General features: G+C 43.1%; 2 protein-coding genes across 9 annotated transcripts in view; one reads left to right on the top strand and one right to left on the bottom strand.

The window, feature by feature from the left end:
• Positions 1–437: 437 nt before the first annotated feature.
• On the bottom strand, positions 438–2,712 carry rln3a (relaxin 3a). Its single transcript, XM_077213809.1, has 2 exons — positions 2,550–2,712; positions 438–820 (listed from the first exon to the last, which is right to left on the bottom strand). Exons 1-2 carry the CDS (start codon positions 2,710–2,712, stop codon positions 531–533), a joined length of 453 nt encoding a protein of 150 aa, XP_077069924.1. The 3' UTR covers positions 438–530.
• A 2,382-nt stretch (positions 2,713–5,094) lies between these two features.
• Positions 5,095–23,342, top strand: part of rfx1a (regulatory factor X, 1a (influences HLA class II expression)) — a 40,246-nt gene continuing 21,998 nt past the window's right edge. For 5 of the 8 annotated variants that reach the window (XM_077211882.1, XM_077211887.1, XM_077211885.1 and 2 more), the window contains exons 1-3: positions 5,123–5,237; positions 10,804–11,157; positions 12,894–13,003. In XM_077211882.1, coding sequence (XP_077067997.1) covers positions 10,818–11,157; positions 12,894–13,003 — 450 coding nt within the window. In that variant the 5' untranslated portion in view covers positions 5,123–5,237; positions 10,804–10,817. Of the gene's footprint in view, positions 5,238–10,803; positions 11,158–12,893; positions 13,004–23,342 lie in introns of all 8 variants that reach the window. The other 3 variants (XM_077211886.1, XM_077211884.1, XM_077211888.1) reach the window with 3 other exon arrangements.

Genomic DNA, 23,342 nt, shown 5'->3' with positions numbered 1-23,342 from the left:
TCGGGGCTGGCAAGTTTCAATCCCTGAAGAAGCCTATGGACTGGTATGGAGGAATGATCCAGCGCTCAGATTTCATCAAAAATATCTTAATTCGTGTCCCGAAGATGAACGAAGGTCTTACGGGGTTGGAACAACATGAGGATGAGTAAATACTGACAGGAATTTTCATTTTTGGGTGAACTATCCCTTTAAACTTGTTTCTTAGTATAGAACTAAAAGCTTCCAACACTGCACAATTGTTCATATTTGAGCACGGACTGATTCATTAACGATCAATGCAAATAATCATCTTTATTCAACATTGAAATATTGAATTGAAACATATAGAATACAAAAAGTAACATTACATTACAACATCTATAAAACCACTGTTTAAATGAACTGTGACATGGGAGCTCAATGCAAACAAACAATTTAGGTTTCTCAAGTACAATGAACAGAGACAGAAACATTCAACAGAGGAAGAGGTGTGAAAGCACAAACACACACATACTCTCTTTTCTTCACTCATGCCACAGAGAAGTTTAGTCTTAGCAAAGTGAGCTGATTTCTCCTTTGCTGCAGCCCCACTTGCAGCAGGCGTTGGACAGTCCCACCACTACATCTCGTCCCTTTCTGTCAACGGTGCGCAGGGCTTCTAGCACCTCCTCTGATATGAGAGAGCGCACAGGCCTGCTGAACACGTCACCTTCCTGTTCACCTTGTGCCAGTGACGGAAGGCTTGAGTCAGATGCATGCTGGGAGGATGTTGCAGCACCGTACAGCACTGAGGTATCTGCAGCATTATTGTCATACGTGTTCAATAGATCCAGTATTTCATCTGTGCAACATGAGAGATGTTGATTTATGTAATACTTGTAAAACAAAAGATGGATAAGTAAGTGATAGTATATGTACAAGTCTGAGGTTTGTATACACGTTGAAGAATCTCAAATATATAAGAGTTTTGAGCTTTTTTTTAATCATATGCTACTGTGCAAAAGTCGGTGTGATTTATAAAGAAGTATATGCTCACCAATGTTGCATTTATTGATTCAAAAAAATTAATTGTGACGTATTATTACAATTTGAAATAATAGTTTTTCATTGTAATTTTTAAAATGTAATTTAGTCCTTTGATGCCAAAGCTGAATTTTCAGCATCATCACTGTAAATGATCATCATTACATGAAGTTATTACATTACATGAAGTTATGACAACAAAAGTTTTTATATTGCTTTAACGCATCCAAATAAGTTAGGCAATTTTTAACTTTTTTTAAGGTTTTTTTTAAGTTATACATGATTCAACTCATTTTTCAAGTCAGTTTAATGCGAATTAAGTTTAAATGATGTAAACATCCAAGATAGTACTGAAAGACTGAAGGCAGCAACTTTTTTAAAATATATATTCAGTCACATAAGCACAAGATGGTCTTTGGAACATGTTGGAAATTAGAGGTGAAATGAGACATCAAATGCTAAAAAAAGAAAGAAAAAAGAAATTCCAGCCTTTTTTCCCTCCAATTACCTTATTTGTCCTTTTCTTTAGCATTTGATATGTTTCATTTTTCACCTCTAATTTCCAACATGATTTCAGAATATTCCAAAGACAATCTTGTGCTTCAGTTAATTTATCATTAAATATTTGGGTTGCACTTTACAATAAGGTCTCATTTGTACACATTAGTGAATGTATTCACTAACAGGAACTAACAATGAGCAATACATTTGTTACAGTATTTATTGATCTGTATTAATGTTAGTTGATAAAAATCCAGCTTTTCATTGTTTGTTCATGCTATAGTTCACAGTGTATTTACTAATTGTGTTCATTTAAAATTATAATTTTTTTAAATTTTAATAATGTATTAGTAAATGCTGAAATTAAAATTAACTATGATTAGTAAATGCTAAGTATTGTTAATTCTTATGTTATCTAAAGTGTTACCAATATCTGTTCTTCATTGTATATTTTACATTTATTTAAATCCAGGTGAATAGAACTAAGCTTCCAATGTGAAAACTTTGCCACATGATCCTTCACATGAAATCATTCTATGATGATTTGATGCTCAAGAGACATTTATTATTATCATTATCAATGTTGAAAACAGTTGTGCTGACCATTTTTGATGAATACAAAGTTCAAAACAGCATTTATTTTAAATGTTTTGTAACATATAAATGTCACCCTGTCCCTTTTTTAAATTCATCACTGCTGAATAAAAGTATTAGTTTATTTATTTATACTCAAATTATACTGACCCCAAACATTTGAATATTAGTGTATATAATTCCCATAGTTCCATTTTTGCCATTTTATCTTTTTTATTAGGCTACTTTTCTATTAAAACCGAGTGAAAATTATGAATGAGTAATTGTAGCCTGTTCAAACTTTTGACCGGTCATGTATTTAAAATATTTTTGGGATCAAACTATTTTAAGATTCAACATTTTTAAAATTTGTATTGCCTTTTAAATATATAAGCATTTTATGAGTTTTACAAAAAAAAGAAAGGTAAAAAGTGAAATTAAGACTCCTGCTCTGATAAGTCCTCAATACTAACCTGTGTTTGTTAAGGAGCGTTTCCACCGAGAGCCTCCGCAGGTGAAGATGACAGCGCGGATGAACTCCCGGCCGCATAATTTGACCCCATACGAGGGGCCGTCCAGTGCCTGAACTCCGGCCAGCAGCAGACACACTGCGAGCGCTGTGGTTTTCCACATCATGCTGAGAGCAGATATTCACTGACAGTAGAGGTTGATGTTCAGAAGCTGCTTTCCTGCTGGGATCCCTTTGGTTCGGAACCAGATGTCTGTTTGATGATTTTTCCTGGTTCCTATTCCTGCTTATAAAGAGATGAGAGGCACACATGCTCATACACCCCCGTAGGGAGGCAGGAGTCACAGATAACCCTGTAAGATAAAGTCAGAGACCTTTCTGGAAACAAAAGGAAGAGCAGGAAAGGTGATTGTGTAATTATAAAAGATGCAATGGCGTACTGTGACATGAAACACTCTTTCTCCATTTAAATGAATGAATCATATTTGCAATACGACTCATTTCAAGTCATTGCTGTGTGCAAAATTGACTTACAATTTGTCGTCTGTTACTGATTACACATTTCATGACAGAAATAGTAGTCAGTAATCTTTTACATTACATATAATCTGACTACTGTTTGATTACTCTTACATTACTTTTGATCTAAATGTATCACATATATAAACTGAATACGATTATTATATAGCCTAACAAAATACAAAGAGAAAGAAAACATACTACATTCTACAACATGAAGTGCATTAGGGATTCATGACGAAAAGCTTAATTAAATCATAAAAATAAATAATTTAAAAATAAAAACACACTTACTGAGAAAATATGTATTTAATTTGTTCACCTGCATGCCAATATAAAGAGACATGTAAAATAGGGGAAATCCCTAAATTATGTGTTTATTTAAAATGTAATCCTGCAATCCGTAAAAAAAGTCATTTTAATCTGATTATGAGCTTTTTAAAATGAAAGGTTCAATATGATTATTTTTGTTATGCCGGCTGAGGAAAGTCTCCTAATAACCTCATAGCAATATGTTCAGCGCTCTAAGTGTATTTTTAATAGATATCATCAGTGTAAAGCTTAGGAATGCTTTATTATTATTTTTTAAATCATGTAGAAATAGTACAATAGTACTGTTAAATTGTTTCAGCAGGGACTGGTTGTCAGGATATTGGAATGCCAGGCTATGCAATTGCCCCTGGGTTCTAGCTGGTTATGGCCGCTAAAAAAAATTGCACTCATTTTATCATCCACTAGGTCAAAATTGTAAGTCTGATCACTTATGAAAGTATAACAACACACCTCTCATAGATCTGTGTCCCGAGTTCACCCAAATGCTTGTTTTACCTTCTTTGCACTTCTATCCATAATTTATTTTTCCTTTTTTTCAGAAGATGTGATAACTGAAGGTTAAGAGACAAAGAGATGTAGCGAGCATGGCATTTTCAAAGTGTGATGAACAGTCCATTGCACATAGAAATCTTTGTAACCACGTGGACAAAGGTCACCAATTTCCAAAATGACAACAGAATAATGAATTTTTAATGAATGCGATGATAACAATGACAACAGCATGACATTTCGAGAGACATTAACCATAATGTTTGACGTTTACAACTTTGCCTGCAAGGATGGTGGCCATGGACGTCTGTTTGGTTTACACAAATATTTAAATATAGAATATATTATTTTACATCTTTTATAAAAGCATAAAATTGCAGGTCCATCATGTTCATGAGTGACACAAAATGTTAAAATTTCTCAGATCTATTAAGTTTCATACAAAAAAGTCATACAAAAAAATAATAACTTGAATACACCTTGAACATTTTTTTAAATTAAAAGTAATTAAATACTAATTAAATAATATTTAAATCTAATTAAATAATAATAAAAAAATTAAAAGTGTGTTTAATTAAAAAAGCAAGGATGGTGGCCATCGACCTCTGTTTTTAGTTTATACAGATATGTAAATATAGCAGATATTTTTAAAAATCTTTTAGAAGCAATTGCAGATCCATGTTCATTTTTATATTCAATTTATATAAAAAATAACTTAACTAAAGGTAGTCAAATACTAATTAAATAATTACATTTAAAAAACGTAAAATGTATAGGTGATGTATTTTTATATGTTTACATATTTTAAGGCATGTTTTGATCATGTCAAATGAAATAAAGGTGTTTAATTTAAAAAAAGTTACATATCAAAGTTTATTAATTTTTTATATTTCGTATTTTTGCTAGATCGTGTTGTCAGCTCGTATACAACCTAGATTCAGATCAGCTTTCTGTAAGTTGTGCTGTAATAGTAATACTTTAACGAAACAACACGACTGATTCCAGATCAGTACGCTACATAAACAGCCGGTTTGTACAATCTGAGCGCGAGGCGCGTGTGATTGACACGCTTCAGACAAACCAGCTGCTGAATGTCGCATCGGATCCGCAGTTCCACAAATAGGAAGACGCGGCGTTATAGTTTTTGTACCTGGACCAATCAGAGCGAAGAAATGGGGCGGGAACACAGCGAGTGGGTAGCAACAGTTGCCTGGGTGAGGACGAAGCGCCATAGCCACGGTAGTCGTGGTGACAAGAACCCAGCAACGAGAATCAACAACAACAACAACCCGATTCATTGAAAAAAGCATTAAATCAAAAGTACCGCTGGAAAAGTCACTCGGAATAAGAGGTGATTCCGTTTTTTATATTTCATATGAAGTCACACTATGTTGAAAACCGAGGCAGGTGCGAGAATGATGATATTCTTGGCGTCTATCGATGTCCAGTAATCATTATTGGTGGCAGGGATTGCTAAGCGATCGAGTCGCGCGCTTTAGCCAGATGCGTCTCATAAATGATAGACATGACCAACAGCCTCAGCAAAAGCTGCTCGTTGTTGTTATGACGATATACTAGATAGATTGTACAAAATGGCGGGTGTTGTTTGCAATAATACGCGAGTCTCCATACCACACATTGCTGGATAGACACCCATCCATAGCATTCGGCTAGCGTTGCTATGGAGCCAGGTGTTATAAACGCTGTTGGCATAGTTACACCGACGAGCACGCGGACAAACCCGCAGTTATTGCTGGATAAACCAGAGACCGTCTTGTCCATAACCTCACTGATTATTGGATATGGAACCATATGTAATAATGTGCCGAAATAACATTCCGTTCATTGTAAATAATATACAAATGCCCTCATGCAAACCATTGCATTTGAGTGCGCAGATACTGTTTGCACGTCAAGAAAATTTAATTATTTTCTGATTTAATGTTTCTGCATTATTTTTTGTTAACTTCAAGGTTATAGTAACCGTGATCAAATAATTTTTTGATTTAATTATAATTGTGGGGTGCATGTGCATATATTATAGAAGAATAGACTGGATTGATCCTATTGATGATATCAATACTTGTTAATTTATGTAGATAATATTTGTATTTTATTACAATACATTATTATTGTGGATCATTATTATAATTATTATAATGTTATGCTTTTATTTATGTAGGGCCTTTCATGTACCAAGTGATGCAGACCAAAACAAGTGCAACATCAACATTCTCAAGAATACAAAGGAAACTAGATGTATGCTGGCTTGATTCGAGGATTGTTGCGTAATTGAATCGTGATTTTGAGAGATAAGAGTAACAGTTATCAAGTAAATTAGTACTGACACATGACATTATTGGGTAGGTTGTGCTACAAATGCTGGTAATAGTAGAAGACAAGCAACAATTAAAGGTTTTACTAACTGCGAGATTGGAGTTTTAAAGGTCTAAGACCACAAATGGTTGTTTTTATTAGAGAAATACACCTTAAAGGGTTAGTTTACCCAAAAATGAAAATGATGTCATTAATGACTCACCCTCATGTCGCTCCAAGCCCGTAAGACCTCCGTTCATCTTCAGAACACAGTTTAAGATATTTTAGATTCAGTCCGAGAGCTTTCTGTCCCTCCATTGAAAATGTATGAACGGTATACTGTCCTTGTCCAGAAAGGCAATAAAGACATCATCAAAGTAGTCCATGTGACATCAGTGGGTTAGTTAGAATGTTTTGAAGCATCGGAAATACATTTTGGTCCAGAAATAACAAACTTTATTCAGCATTGTATTGTCTTCCGGTTCTGTTGGGGATCCACCTTCACGAGTCCGCAGTGACGCTGATGACGTAAGACGCTGCTGACGTGTATCTGGTGCGTCCGTGTATTCGGGTTCAGATAAATATGGCTGGGCAAAAAAATGCAAGTCTTCCTCTGTGTGGAAATCCTTAGACATGTTTGTGAAGATTGTTTTGTTTCCAGTGTGCGTCTCCCTCAGACTGTAAACGAAGCTCGGGCGCACCAGATAACACGTCAGCAGCGTCTTACGTCAGCAGCGTCACTGAACGCGGATCCACAACAGAACCGGAAGACAATACAATGCTGAATAAATTCGTAGTTTTTGTTATTTTTGGACCGAAATGTATTTTCGATGCTTCAAAACATTCTAACTAACCCACTGATGTCACATGGACTACTTTGATGATGTCTTTATTGCCTTTCTGGACAAGGACAGTATACCGTTCATACATTTTCAATGGAGGGACAGAAAGCTCTCGGACTAAATCTAAAATATCTTAAACTGTGTTCTGAAGATGAACGGAGGTCTTACGGGCTTGGGACGACATGAGGGTGAGTCATTAATGACATCATTTTCATTTTCGGGTGAACTAACCCTTTAATTTAAATTGAATTTTCATTTTTTAGTTTTCGAGTCCCTCTTTGTGTTCTTGTTCTGTGTGCCCTCATTCATTTGCAAGCGGTGATCAGGTTACTGGTAATAGGACACCAAACGCTCTGCCCGAACCTTCTCTCCTCTTCATTTTGCTGGCCCAATAATGGTTGTAGTCTTTAGGGCTTTCCTGTAACTGTGTGGTTGTGCCAAGGTGGTACTTAGTAAAAGTGATTAGTGATAATGATAAAAACCCAACTAACTTTGATACTGTTGTTTGCTATGGCAAGCATTACTATTAATATTGGTCGTACTTAGAGTTTTTACATCAGTGCATAATTCATCCTGTTTTTACCTAGCGAATGGATGAAATTTCACACAACTGCATTTAAATGTAGTTTTCTAATATATTTTGTTTATTACACAGCTCTCTGAAATGCTTGATTCTGATTGGTCCGTTACAACGTTCTGAGGTCAAAAGATTACATTAGTTCCCGTCACCCTTTTCTGCGGCGTTGGTCCCGGAAGTATTCTTTTTTCCATTCATTTTTTTGCCATAGGGATTTTAAAATAGTCTTTGTTAAAGCATTATAAACCATGAACCAAGCCAATTACCTTCAAGGTGAATCATAACACTAAAAACTTTGATTTGAAGCAAAAAAGTTTTTGAAAATTTGACTAAAAGACTTTAGGTACAGGACTGTGTACTTAAACTACAAAGAACTACAATCCCATGAAGCATCATGCGCATGATGCTTCATGGGAGTGGGCGAAGCTAATGAGCTATTTTGGCGTGTGTTGCATTTTTCGACTCTCTGATTGGTGTAATTTTCTGTACAGTATCATGGTAATGTAGTGTTCCACCAGGAATTCCAATGTTAAACACGATTATTTTAATAAAAAGCTTAAAAAAACAGGCTGATGGTTTCAGCAGTAGCAAATACCATGGATTAACAACCTCATTGCTCACAGTAAGGCTATCTGTCTTTAATGGTTTATAATTTATCTTTGAAAATCAATTTCCTTATGGAGAAAATGAATGGAATCTTTACTTCTGGAACCCGACTGTTTCACTCTATAGAGTGAAACAGTTGGGTTCCGGAAGTAAAAACTCCTTTCATTTTCTCCATAGGGAACATTTTAATTTTACAACTTATAAACCATTAAAGACATAGCTCCGAGGTTGTTTGCGATGGAATATGCTTCTGTTGAAGCCATCAGTTTGCATTATTTCAACTTATTTTTAAAATAATGCTGTTTAACAGCTGAATTTGTGGTGAAAACTGCATTACCCAAGATGCTGTACAGAAAATTCCACAAATCTGAGAATAGTGACAAGAAATTGTGCCTAAAAAGCTCTTTAGCTCCGCCCACTCCTGTGTAGCACTGTGAATGACATAATTGTGTGTGTCTATATATATATATATTATTGCTGTGCGTTAAACGCGTTATTAACGGCGTTAACGCAAACACATTTTAACGGCGTCAATTTTTTTATCGCGAGATTAACGCTCTTTTTGGCCTAGCAAACTTTGTATTTTTTTCACATGCTGTTGCAACAACTAGTAACGTTAGAAAAACTACAACATCACACCGGATAGCTAGACCGGAAACAAAACAACAGGCACGCCGCACGTACTTGTTTGGGCTTGCGCGCCGGCCAAAGAGTAGTAGGCTAACGGTACGTTTTGAGTGGATGGCGCGAGCGCGAGACGCCGATCTAGAGACGTGCACTCTCAACGCAATAGAGTGCGGCGCGGGACTAGATTTGATGGCCGAGAGCGAGGGCGGGCTCGAGCGGTAATGCACTCACTCTGTGTGTGCGGATACGGGAGAATAAAACGATTCGCGGGACTCCCGCAAACTAGAAATATCTATGAATAAAACATAAAAACTAATACATTTTTATTCATATGTTGCAGAAAAGCAACAAGAACAACTAAAACAAAATAGAAACGATTTACAGGCCAGAGTTTCTTTTTATAACATGTTTGCAGCGTTGAGTGATGTAGCCAATCACAGACATATGTGTTGATTTCTTGAACGCAATGGCGAATCAGAAGCATTTAAAATAGACTCCCCTCACCGCTCAAAACTGACTTTTTATTCAGTGCTGAATTCTGTAAGCTGGCAAATCCTCAAATTATAACAAACAAAGTGTATATATTATGAAAGATGCATTGTGCAGTCAGCTTCACTGATAATAACAGATGTGTGAGATTGCGATGAACTGATGTCAGCTTTTTAGGAATTATTAAGGGAGCGCACTTTGCGCGCATTCAGTCATGCCAAACCATGCACTCAGTAGCCTGCTTGCTTTTATTTTATAACAGTGGTTTGTGTGTTAATGCTTTAATAACAAATAATTTATCAGGAGCATTTATGCTGATGTGTATGGTGGCGACACGTAGGCGAAAGTATTTGGAGGTAGCCTACAAAAAAAAGTGTATTTGCGGGCGGGAGCGGGACAAAAATGTTGCGGGCGGGAGAAAGTAACATAGAAAGTAGTTGAGAACGTCAGTTATAACGACCCACGTATGAAAAAAATGGACGGGTTTAAATCGGGCTCGGGCTCATAATTACAGTTTATGTGTCGGGCCGGGCTCGGACACAATGCGCACGGGCTCGGGTCGGGCTTGATTTTTTGGGCCCGATCTAAGCTCTACAATGGATGACTTCAGACAGAAGCACATGGATACCACAGCTAAGAACAAACTTACTGCTGATCCACTTTTCCATGTTGATAAGAGCATTAAAATTAGAAAAAATAATGAGACAAATAGAAATCAAGGGACATTTAGAATAGATAAAAATGTGCGATTAATCGCGAGTTAACTATGGCATTAATGCGATTAATCGCGATTAAATATTTTAATCGTTTGACAGCACTAATATATATATATATATATACATATATCACACGTCGTGTGTGACAACACCGGTAACACCGACTACCGTAGCAAGCCTAATATATATATATATATATGTATATTAATATATATATGAATATTTTGCTTAAAATATACTTAACTTAACATATATTGCTTCTATAGATATAATCAACTTTAAATTAATATTTTTGTTCCATCTTTATGGAGTATGTTTCTTGATTTTTGATATATCGTCTCCATCTCATTGATTTTGCTGTTCACAATGCTACATGGGATTGTAGTTCTTTGTAGTTAAAGTACACAGTCTGGTTCAATTTGTTTTTTTTCTGATTTTCAAATACTTTTTTTGCTTCAAATAAAAAGGTTGTAATGTGATTAACCTAGCCCCTGATTATTTTGGTTCATGGCTTAAAACATTTTAACAAAGACTTTTTCAAATCCCTATGGGAAAAACAGATGGAAAAAAACTTCTGAAAAAGTGGGTGGGCACTAATGCACTCTATTAATCCCCTGATAATATATATAATGACCGCTCATCCTGGTATTTGAGTTTGGCGTGTATTACACGTCTCGTATAACACATGTTGTACATTATACCTTACATATTATTATGTGATTCCATGTGATTTATTGCACTCAGTCCAGGGGAACCCGATGGCAACTCCAGTTTATGTGAGAGAGCTGCAGCAGACCTCCCAGCCTCAGGGAGGCGGTGTGACTTCCACATCAGGCCAGGCTGCCACCGTGACAGCAGCTCCCCAACAATTCCTGGCTGAACTTCAGACTACAGGGGCCACACCTTCAGCGGCCCCGTCCACTGGCCAGACCACGCCCCCTCCCTCACAAGCACAGAAGAGCCAGGCAATCGTCCAGGCACCACCCGCACAAGCCCCGCCCACTCAGACTCAATATGTCACAGCTGAGATTCAGAGCTCACCTACGCAGTCCAGCAATGCTCAGAATACACCACAGTACATTGTTGTCACAGTTACAGGTAAGAGTAAATCAACTATCATGTAAATGAATGACATGAGATATAAGATAAACAAAATATGTGGGAACAAAAGACCTTAATTTTATACAATATTGGGATATCATTTTGGTAATTCTGATTGGTCTTCTTCCATCAGATATGATTGTTTTTTGCACAACTTTTTGCAACTGCTTTTTTATCACTTAATTAGAAGAACCACGATTACTAAATTATGTCCTCGGTTACATAGGGACTACTGAACATACTTAGATGTTTATTTTAAAATGCAAAGTATTGAAAATCAAAATAGAGCTCTGTAAACATTTGCATTTTTATAACACTATAAGTGTATCCAATCGGGTAATCAAAAGTTCTGCACACACTTGCAGTCTTCACGCCTACTTGAACACTTGGACCAAATACAAGAAATGCGTAATGTGAGTAGACAAGTGGTCAAGTGCAAAGACCACAAGTGTGGGTACTTGGACAGGCTTTTGACTGAAGGAGGGACATATCTAGAGAACAGAATAACATAGACACTTGATGTTGGAGTCATTTGATTTTGGCCAGTAAACAGCCACTCAGAACATCCCAGAAACTACCTAGGCAACCCTTAGCAACCAGATAAAGCACCCTAGTAACTAGTGGTTCAACTAAAAAAATGAATTGGGAGAAGGGGGGTCAGTAAAAAAAAAAAGGATGAATACACTAAATAAAAACATAAATAAAAAAAATAAAGAAGTTACAAATAAATTAGTATTCAGGTATAGGAATTTAATAATTCGGTCTAAATGTGAAATTACACTTTAGTGTTCACTGTATAAATTGGATATAGATTAATCTTTGTTAAAGCTGTGTTTTGTTTTTTGATTGACATTAATGACTCAGACAGCAGCAGGTATTCATAGGCTGCTGTCACTTTAAGAGCTATTGCACGAATCCAATATAATGATACACATCTGATTTCTTTCTCAACTTTGTTTACGAGAATTCTTGCAGAGACAGGTTTTTTGACAATTTTGTGTCCGTTCAAGCGCAAGGAGATGTGAAATGGGAATCAATTTGGTCTTTGCGCACTATCAGTCCGTAGCCTCTCTGTGTGTGCGCGTATTGGTTGTGTGCAGCTGTGTGCATAGATGATAGAGCGTGCAAATAATCAATTGAGTTCTCTTTTGCCTCTTCTTGCTGGAATAGTTTAAAATAGCTTGAATATGTTACTTGACAAGAAAAAACACGTATAAATGATAAAATTTCAGTCTATGATGGTTAAACTCTCCAATTAATCCACGAATCACATGCATGCTGAACCGCGGGGCCTGGTCCATACAGATCATGGATCAACTACGATCCGTTTAACCCCTACTAGTAACCACCAAGCAACATCTGGGAATTCTGTCATGGCAGTGTGTTTAATACAGGCAAGCACCACTCATATCTTCTTCTGAAAATGTCAAAATCTGTATTTTTAATAATTTTTCTTTAATAATCATCTCTATAAATGGTTTATTTTACCATGTGTATTTTAGGTTTATTCCTGTAGCTCAAACAGAAGCATAGCACTAGCAACGGAAGGTCATGAGTTCAATTCCCAGAAGAGAAAGCATGAACTTAATAAAATGTGTACCAAGTTGCTTTGTGTAAAAGTGTCTGTCAAATGCATAAATGTAATTTTTTTTTTAAAATTAACATACTTGTTTTTTTCTAAAAAAAAATTCCTCCAATCCTTAACAGTTTTCTCTTTACTTCTTTTCCTGTAGAGGGTTCTCTTCATTCCAGTGACTCAGTGTCAGATTCTAGTCCTCCTGCTGCTGTAGTCCAGACTGGAGTTCCTACGCAGGTGGTGCAGCAGGTTCAGGCCGCACAACAGGTAACACAAACCCTAAACACCAATCCTGTCCACCCAAATACATAGTAAAGCCACCCGCACCGCCACTCACCTAAACAAGCACAACTTTGGAATGCACTGCAATCGCTTCAAGTCTTAAATCAAGAAATAATTGAATATGTAAACTACTGTTCAAAAGTTTAATACTTTAATACTTTTATTCAGCAAGAATGCATTTAATTGATTAAAAGTGACTGCTGAGTGCTGCTTCTTTCACAAACGTTGCAAAAAATCTTAATGACTCCAAGCTTTTGAATTAGTGTAGATTAAAGGGGCATTGGGCAACCCTAGTTATATCTTTGCTGATTTTCACTTTTGATGTCGCATGTTTTCTCAACAAGCTCCCCCTACAGCTGTGAGGCGTATATTTCACAACAATGTCGTAAAAACAACTCACTTGCGGCCCCTCCTCCCCCTTTCTACCGCTGCTCATGTGCATTTGTTATTATCAGAGCCGGCCAACTTTATCGTGTGGAGCTGTGTCTACCGAGGTGGGAATACATCATACACATTGAGGGCGGCGTGTGTGTTTATGTCGAAATGCCATAAAGCAGTTTGTGTTTCTCGCTCGTTCTCGCTTCTCACAAGACTTCCTATTTCCAACTTACCGGGACGTTAATCCTCATGTTGCAAGGTTGGTTTTCCGCCTAGGACCGTTGGGGGAGCGGGGAAAGTCACCATTCTCACCAGAACAGGTTATTAAACCATCCAAATGATTTCTAAACGGTTTTATTAAGCTGAAATAGTTGCCGAATGCCCCTTTAATATACCGACTGACAAAAGTTTATAGGAACCTTTTGGAATTATCTGGCTTGAAAACATGATGGTTATGATGACAAAAAAAATGTCAATGCACTCCTATTAATTTTTTTCCCATATCTGTACACAAACAGAATTATTAAAGTGATCAAGGTAATGTATTTAAAGGGTTAGTTCACCCAAAAATGAAATATCTGTCTTTACTAACTCACCCTCATGCCTTTCAAACCCGTAAGACCTTTGTTTATCTTCGGAACACAAATTAAGATATTTTTGATGAAATCCCAGACGTTTCTGAACCAGCCATAGGCAGCAACGTCATTGCAACTTAAAGGCCCAGAAAGGTTGTAAAGACTTTGTTAAAGTCTCTCTGTGTTGAAAAGTTTTTAATGTTGTTTATAAGTCTATGTGGTGTTTTTAATGTGCTTTAAGACAAACCATGTGCAAATCAGTGGCGGCTGCTGGTCTTTCAAAGAGGGGAAGCTGTATGTATGAATGAATGAATAAACAAACAATCTAAAAAAAGATATTAAACTCGACTGAGGAAATGTGGGAATTAGGTTAAACTGAAACAAGGAATGTGGTGTATAATTGTGTGAAATGTATGATGAAAATTGGCTAGCAATTTCGCCAAGCAAATACCAAGAAATAAGTTGCAGCAGTTTGTCTTTCGACTACACTTGCAAAGTCCGCGATGCGACTGAGCTCGAATAGCTTCAGCGTCAGCGTACTTTTTATAGTACAAAATCGCTGTCAATCAAAAGGAGATGCAGTCTTTCGACAGACCCTCCAATCATCACGCAGAAGCCCGGAGTCCAGGCCCGCCCACTCCTCCATTCACCCTAGAGACGCTGAGCATCCGTGGGCGGGACATAATCGTAGATTATTCCAATGACCGTCTAGTTTCGAAGCACTGAAAAAAAACTATTCAAAGCAGCCGCATTGAAGTCAATGGAAGCTTGGCTTCAACAGAGAAATGCACGAGTCAGCCGATCTGCTATATGTAGCTGATTCTGAACGAACTCGTCTTCGAGATGAACATGTTCTAACGCATTTTTAGTCAATAAAATTTTAACTACATATATGTAGTACATATCTTTTAAGTATATATAGTACATATCTGACCATTAATTTTTTGACATTATAGGGTAAGCCGAGCTTCCCTTGCAGTCTTAAAGGGTGAGTTCGGTGTTTTACAAGTAAAGCCCTGTTTTAAGATCGTTTCTGATTAAATCGAATGGTTAAGATTAAAATTTGGACACATGCTGCTGTCCCGAGAATTTTAGGTTTCTTTGGTAGCGCCCTCCCACCTCTACAATGGTTTCATAGGTGCATTGAAAGAATCATTCATAAAACACATTAAACTTTAGTTTACAAAGACGTGAAACTCACCGAGTGGTCTGTGGTGTTCACTGAAATGCTCACGCAAAAATCGCTGCAAAAGATGCTTTCCAACAGGTTGTAAAACAGGTTCCAACAGGTTGTTTTTACCATTCGTTGTAAAACTGTGGACCTATTTTTTCAAAAGCCTCACAACTAGGGATGGCCCGATACCATTTTTTTTCAAACCGATACGAGTACGAGTATTTACATTTGTGTACTTGCCGATATCGAGTACCGATACCGATATTTCTACCGCAAAAGTAACTATAGGCTCCCAGAAAAGAAGACAGAAGACTATTTTAGAACACAGGTTAGAAGACTGTTTTTATTTTCTTCTCTGCTTGTTTGAACAAGTCTAAAAATAAAAAATAATGAGTAAAATAATAAATGTATTAACACACAAACCACTGTTAATTTAACATAAAAGCAAGCAGTTACTGCGTGCATGGTCTGACATGACTTAATGCGCCCAAAGTGCGCTCCCTTAATAGTCTAATTCCTAAAAAGCTGACAGTTCATCGCGATCTCACACATCTGTTATTATCAATGAAGCTGACTGCACAATGAATCTTTCATAATATCCACACTTTGTTTGTTATAATTAGAGGTTTTGCCAGCATACAGAATTCAGCACTGAACAAAAAAGTTTTGAGCAGTGAGGGGAGTCTATCTTAAATGCTTCTGATTAGCCATTGCGTTCAAGAAATCAACACATGTCTGTGATTGGCTACATCGCTCAACGCTGCAAACATGTTATGAATAGAAACTCTGGCCTGTAAATCGTTTCTATTTTGTTTTAGTTGTTCTTCTTGCTTTTCTGCAACAGATGAATGAAAATCTATTCGTTTTAATATGTTGTATTCATAGATATTTCTAGTTTGCGGGAGTCCCGCGAATCGTTTTATTCTCCCGGAACCCGCACACACAGAGTGAGTGCATTACCGCCCGCGCCCGCTCTCGCGCTCGGCCATCAGATCTAGTGCCGCGCCGCACTCTTTTGCGTTGGGAGTGCACGTCCCTATGCCTCAGTTCACCTCGACAAAGCACTCGCGGCGGCCAGTTTCGTTTCGCAAAATGTACGTGGTATCGGGGCGTGGTATCGGCGAATTTTTATGAGTACGAGTACGAGTATATGAGGACAGTATCGACCCGATCCCCGATGCCAGTATCGGTATCGGGCCATCCCTACTCACAACCGGACATTCTTCCGTTGAGAGCTTGAATAATAGACACTCCAGCCCAGTTGGTGGCGATAATGCACCTTTGCCAATGTTTGGATAGCGTAGCTTACGATACCGCGACTGCATAAGACTACAGAAAGAATACAAACAACCCCATTTCCGTTTCCGGCGGTGGAGTAATACCGTTACCTCACAGAACATCCAATACAAGTCAATGGAGTTGGACAAAACCTGTTGGAAAGCATCTTTTGCAGCGATTTTTTCGTGAGCATATCAGTGAACACCCCAGACCACTTGGTGAGTTTCCGTCTTTGTAAACTAAAGTTTAATGCGTTTTATGAATGATTCTTTCAATGCACCTATGAAACCATTGTAGAGGTGGGGGGGGGGGTGCTACCAAAGAAACCGTCTACGGTTACGTATGTAACCCTCGTTCCCTGAGTAGGGAACGGAGACGTTACGTCGGATGACGACGAATGGGGTTTCGCTTAGAAAGCCTATCAACTTCGAGTATTACAAAACGAGCCAATGGCAAAGAAATGCCATGGGTCTGCGGAATTTGCATGGCGTAACTCCGCCCCACCTCGTGGGTATAAAAGGAGGAAGCCGGCAGCAAGCAGATATGTTTCTTCGCTGAGGAGCCAAGACTGAGCTCAGGCGATCCCCACGGTACAGCGGAAAGTGGCAGGCAGACGTAACGTCTCCGTTCCCTACTCAGGGAACGAGGGTTACATACGTAACCGTAGACGTTCCCTTTCGTTGTCACTCCGAGTTACGTCGGATGACGACGAATGGGGTTACCAGTCTAATCACGCCACCTTCTCAGCTGTCTTCCAGTGCCCTGCGTAAATCGAGATCCCTGTCAGCCTGGACAAAGGACTCCATATAACACAGGAATACCAAGGTACACTGGGAAGCATATCCCAAGCTTAGGGGAAGTATGCAATTAATGCCAGCCCGGAGGGGGGGGACTTAGAGAATACACATATGACCCGAAGGAAGCATATGGAAAACACTGGGGTGTCCAGCCGCAGGTGGAATATTTCAACCCCAGGGGTGGCAAGGTGGCTTGCCAAGGGAAAGACACACGCTCAGAGAGGCTTACAGTGGAAATACACATGTGGGGGTCGCTCAGAGGAGGGACCATGCACACGGGAGGCACCTAGCCGACGCACAGGCAATAGACACTGGCGCCGACGTCAGGAGTGCTGGAGGAGCTCAGGGCTTTCGGAGAAGCTCACCTGAGGAAAGTATCGCACGTATCCAGTCCGTGGAGTGGAATGGCGAGCAAGCGAAGACACCTGAGCGGGTCCGGTACTAGCTGGTTGAAGCGAGTACACGAGAGGACACAGGCTCCACTCGGAGATTATAGAATCTGGCGAATGTGTTAGGTGTCGCCCAGCCTGCAGCTCTGCAGATGTCTGTTAGCGAGGCGCCATGCGCTAGAGCCCAAGAGGACGCCACACTCCGGGTGGAGTGGGCAGTCACACCAAGGGGGCACGGTCGACCTTGCTGCTGGTAAGCCAAAGCAATGGTGTCCACTATCCAGTGAGACAACCTTTGCTTGGAGAGAGCCTTTCCCTTCAGCTTCCCACCATAACAGACAAAGAGCTGGTCTGAGGTCCTGAAACACTGCGTTCTGTCTACATAGGCGTGGAGAGCGCGTACTGGACAGAGCAGTGCCAAGGCTGGGTCTGCCTCCTCCGAGGGCAGCGCTTGCAGGTTCACCACCTGGTCCCGAAAGGGAGTGGTAGGAACCTTGGGCACATATCCAGGCCGGGGTCTCAGGATCACGTGAGAGGAAGCCGGCCCAAATTCCAGGCACGCTTCGTCAACGGAGAATGCGTGCAGGTCCCCAACCCTCTTGATGGAGGCCAGTGCAACCAGGAGCGCTGTCTTCATAGACAGGAACTTAAGCTCGACTGATTGCAGGGGCTCAAAGGGAGCACTCTTCAGGGCCGTTAGAACCACTGAGAGGTCCCAAGAGGGAACGAGAGGAGGACGAGGAGAATTTAGTCTCCTCGCTCCTCTCAGGAACCTGATGATCAGGTCGTGCTTCCCTACCGACTTACCTTCGATGAGGTCATGATGTGCGGCAATGGCGGCAACATAGACCTTCAGGGTGGAGGGAGACAGCCTTCGCTCCAGCCCCTGTTGAAGGAAGGAAAGCAAAACACTGATCGAGCATCTCCGGGGGTCTTCTCGGTGAGAAGAGCACCAGTTTACGAAGAGGTTCCACTTCAACGCATAGACGTGTCTCGTGGACGACGCTCTAGCGGAAGTGATGGTAGCCACCACCGCTGGTGGTAGGGTACTCAAACCTGCCTCGTCCCATCCAGGAGCCACACGTGGAGGTTCCAAAGATCGGGACGAGGGTGCCATAGGGTGCCCCGTCCCTGAGAAAGAAGGTTCTTCCTCAGAGGGATCGGCCAGGGAGGTGCTGTCGCGAGGAGTACTAGTTCGGGGAACCAGGTCCGGTTGGGCCAGTAAGGGGCAACCAGAATGACCTGCTCCTCGTCCTCCCTGACCTTGCGCAAAGTGTGCGCAAGAAGGCTCACTGGGGGAAACGCATACTTGCGGCCCTGCGGCCAGCTGTGCGCCAGAGCATCCGTGCCGAGCGTGCCCTCGGTCAGGGAATAGAACTGGGCGCAATGGGTCGAGTCGTGAGAGGCAAACAGATCTATCTGCGCGTCCCCGAACTGGTCCCAAATCAGCTGAACCGACCGGGGATGGAGTCGCCATTCTCCAGGGAGGGGCTGAAGCCGTGAGAGCTCGTCGGCTGCACAGTTCAGCGCTCCGGGAATGAAGATGGCTCGAAGCGACCTCAGATGCTTCTGACTCCATAGGAGGAGGTGGCGAGCGAGTTGTGACATACGGCGGGAGCGTAGACCACCTTGATGGTTGATGTACGCTACAGTGGCGGTATTGTCTGAGCGGACTAGTACGTGTTGACCCCTGAGCAACGCCCGGAAGCGGTGCAGGGCAAGGCGTACTGCCAACAACTCGAGGCAATTGACATGCCACAGCCGCTGGGGTCCTGTCCAGGAGCCCGCAGCAGCATGTCCATTGCACATGGCGCCCCAGCCCGTGGTGGAGGCATCTGTTGAGACAACAACATGCCGGGAAGCTCGTGCCAGGGGGACACCGGCCCTGAGAAAATCGAGGTTCGACCACGGGGTGAAGAACTGACGGCAGGTCGGAGTAACTGGTACTCGGAACGTGCCGTGTTGCCATGCCCACCTCGGGACTCGGTCGCGAAGCCAAAGCTGAAGCGGTCTCATATGAAGCAATCCGAGCGGCGTGACCGCGGCTGCAGATGCCATATGCCCCAGGAGCCTCTGAAAAAGTTTCAGTGGAACCGCACTCTTGCCCTCGAATTGTCTTAGGCAAGTCAGCAGTGACTGCGCGCGCTCGCTCGTAAGCTGCGCGGACATGGCGACCGAGTCGATGTCCATACCAAGAAAAGAGATCCTCTGCACGGGGCAAAGTTTGCTCTTCTCCCAGTTGACCCGAAGGCCCAGACCGGCTAGGTGCCGGAGCACTAGGTCCCTGTGTTCGCAAACCTGATCTCGAGAGTGAGCTAGGATCAGCCAGTCGTCGATATAACTCAGGATGCGAACCCCTTGCTCTCGAAGGGGAACAAGGGCCGCCTCGACGACCTTCGTGAAGATGCGAGGAGACAGGGCTAGCCCGAAAGGGAGAACCGCGTACTGGTATGCCTGCCCCTCGAAAGCAAACCGGAGGAACGGTCTGTGTCGAGGAAGAATGGAGACATGAAAGTAGGCGTCCTTCAGGTCGATCGCTGCAAACCAATCCTGGGGCCGTATGCATTCGAAAACGCGTTTGGCGGTGAGCATCTTGAACGGCATCCGGTGAAGGGAGCGGTTCAGCACGCGCAAGTCCAGGATTGGCCGTAACCCACCGGTTTTCTTGGGGACAGTGAAGTAGGGGCTGTAGAAGCCGGACCTCATCTCGGCTGGAGGGACAGTCTCGATTGCACCCTTCGCCAGCAGGGTGGCAATCTCTGCTCTCATGATAGGGGCATTGCCACCGACCAAAGTGGAGCGGACTCCCCTGAAGCGGGGAGGAGACCGTGCGAACTGAATCGCATAGCCGAGCCTGACGGTACGCGCGATCCAGTGGGACAGACGGGGAAGCTCTAGCCAGGCTCCCAGGAACTGAACCAACGGGATCATGCGAGCCACAGGCGTCCCCCCGGAGGGGCAGCGAGGCGGAGTAACTGGCCCAGATGTGGACGGCATAGCGGCCCGGAGAGGGGGCACAGTTAGCAACCTCACCCTGGCAGAGGGGGCCAGGGGAGGACCAGGCTGGTCGTCCCGCGGGGGCCTGCTCTGCCAGGGATCTGGCGACAGAGGGGGACAGGGGCGAAGCGGTCCGTGGACGGCACGCCGTGTCAACCGCCTCTGGGACAGAGGGGGGCGAGGAGAGCACGGCTTGTGGGCGGCGCTCTGTGTCGCCCGAGAACTCTGTGAACTCAGGGAAGAGGGGATTGTTTCTGTCTTTAACCACATTAGGGTGCTGCCCACCCGTGGGTGAGCAGCGGGGAGTGGAGAACAAAAGATTCTCCCCCGGCCCTCCACCGGGGGAAGGAGTGGTCCTGCTACCACCTCCTGAGAAACAATCATCATCCCTGAGCAGCCCGTCTCAGGAGCGCCGCTTGGCCCGGCGTTTAGCGGGGGGCGGGGCAGGAGAGGGCTGTGGCGCCTTCTTACGGCTTCCTCCGCGACCGGCCCTGGGTGGAGGCTGCTGCGTGGTCCGGGCGGGAGGGGCGGGAGCCGCAGGAGGGCGCCCTCGGCGGGAAACAGGTCGAGGCGTCTGCCCGGCCGGCAAGGTGGAGGCAGCAGCGGGCCGGCGGGGCAGAATGTGTTTGATGGCCTCGGTCTGTTTCTGGGCAGTTGAAAACTGTTGGGCAAAGTCTTCAACTGCACCGCCGAAGAGGCCGGCCTGGGACAAGGGGGCGTTAAGCAGACGGGTCCGCTCAGCGTCCCGCATGTCAGCCAGGTTCAGCCACAGATGTCGCTCCTGGACCACAGCTGTGGACATCACCAAACCCAGGGAGCGCGCGGTAACCTTCGTCGCCCGGAGAGCAAGGTCGGTCGCGGCGCGCAGCTCATCAAAGAGCCCTGGGTTTGTCCTACCCTCGTGCATGTCTCTGAGCATCTGGGCCTGGTAGACCTGCAGAGTGGCCATAGCATGCAGTGAAGCAGCCGCCTGTCCCGCCGCTCTGTAAGACTTCGCCACCAGGGTCGACGAAAATCTACAGGCTTTGGATGGGTGCTTAGGCTCGCCCCGAGAAGAAGCACTCTGAGGACATAGTTGCATGGCAACAGAGCGTTCAACCGGGGGAAGCCCAGTGTACCCACGGGCAGCTGCCTCATCGAGGGGAGGAAAGGCGGATGAGACCAGCGAGCGGTCCCGAGAAGACAGGGGGGTCTTCCAGGACTTCGAGATCTCATCATGCACATCCGGGAAGAAAGGTATTGGGGTTTGCCGAGGACGAGGGTCGGCGGCCTTACCCAAAAACCAATCGTCCAGCCGCGAGCGCTCAGGACAGGGTGGAGGCCTCCACTCAAGTCCGATGCTCGCGGCTGCCCGGGAAAGCATGGCCGTCATCTCCGGATCAGACTCGAGCACAGCCGTATGCACACCGGAAGGTGGCAGCTGTGACGAGCCCTCACTTCCAGAAGAGTCAAACCCGCCAAGTGATGCTGCAACAGACATGGCATCTTCCTCTGTAGCTTCAACTGAAGCACGCGGGCCACCAGAGGGTAGACCCGCGGGAATCAGCAGTTCACTAGCGGGCACCGTCATTGAAGAGGGGGGCTGGGGTCGCGGACACATAGTCGGCGCCTTGTTCCAGACCGTAACCCTCAGATCACCCTGGCCACCAGCCGCAGGACGGGGGGTGGATGAGGGGACTCTCACTCTTGCGAGTTCACCGAGTCTCGACCGTAATGACGCGATGGTCATGTTCCCACAGAGAGAACATGAGTCATCCACGAGCGCTGCTCTAGCATGATCAATGCCCAAACATACTATGCAACGCTCGTGCCCATCAGAGTCCGATACCAATCTGCCGCAACCAGAAGTACACGGGCGAGACATCTTTAAAAAGACGTGCCACGTGTAAGCTCTTTTAGTGAGAGAAAACTCAAGTGTTGAAGCACCCGGGGAGAAACGCACCGACTGGCAGACCACTGCAACAGATCAGCAGGAAGCACGCTCTCGCCGTAGATCGCCGTCACACCAACACTCGAGGTACTCGTTTGTAAAGCTGACAATTCAGAGATGGCTTGTGGAGAGAAGAATACACTTGGCTCCGAAGCGAAAACATATCTGCTTGCTGCCGGCTTCCTCCTTTTATACCCACGAGGTGGGGCGGAGTTACGCCATGCAAATTCCGCAGACCCATGGCATTTCTTTGCCATTGGCTCGTTTTGTAATACTCGAAGTTGATAGGCTTTCTAAGCGAAACCCCATTCGTCGTCATCCGACGTAACTCGGAGTGACAACGAAAGGGAACTAAAATTCTCGGGACAGCAGCATGTGTCCAAATTTCTGACGTCACAAACTACCTTGTAACCAATTGCGTCAACGTGCTGGTGGGGCTTTTGCATATCATTAACCACGAACTAGCAGGGTAGTCTCGAGAGATGCCAGGTTATCCCCGTATATTTTTCTGTTGATATGAAAAATTGGGTCGATTTAGCAATATAGCTGGTGTATGATGTATATTACAAAGTTATGGTGAATTATATGACTTTATCCACTGATGCTCTGAGTTGTTCAAAGCGTTTCTAAGGATGCTGATGCACCGGTCAGACTCGAACGGGAACATGGTTCATTTAACATTAGCAACACACTGTTAGCTGTTGACAACATAGTCAAGCAATGATTGTTATGTGTCCAATGCAGTTAAGTGCGATACCATTGTGCAGCGTTTAGCTTAGCAGAGTGGATCTCGGAGCTGGCCTGAG

Source organism: Siphateles boraxobius, unplaced genomic scaffold, assembly GCF_051911475.1.
Source record: "Siphateles boraxobius isolate OS27281-9 unplaced genomic scaffold, OSU_SipBor_1 66, whole genome shotgun sequence".
Taxonomy (NCBI): Eukaryota; Metazoa; Chordata; class Actinopteri; order Cypriniformes; family Leuciscidae; genus Siphateles; species Siphateles boraxobius.
Note: the sequence above shows the minus strand (reverse complement) of the source record. Positions and strands in the feature narration are given on the sequence as shown.

Coding starts and splice junctions, on each gene's coding strand:
- rln3a (XM_077213809.1), bottom strand. CDS start 2,712: ATGATGTGGAAAACCACAGCGCTCGCAGTGTGTCTGCTGCTGGCCGGA. Junction 821..2,549: donor ACGCTCCTTAACAAACACAG/GTTAGTATTGAG, acceptor CATGTTGCACAG/ATGAAATACTGGATCTATTG.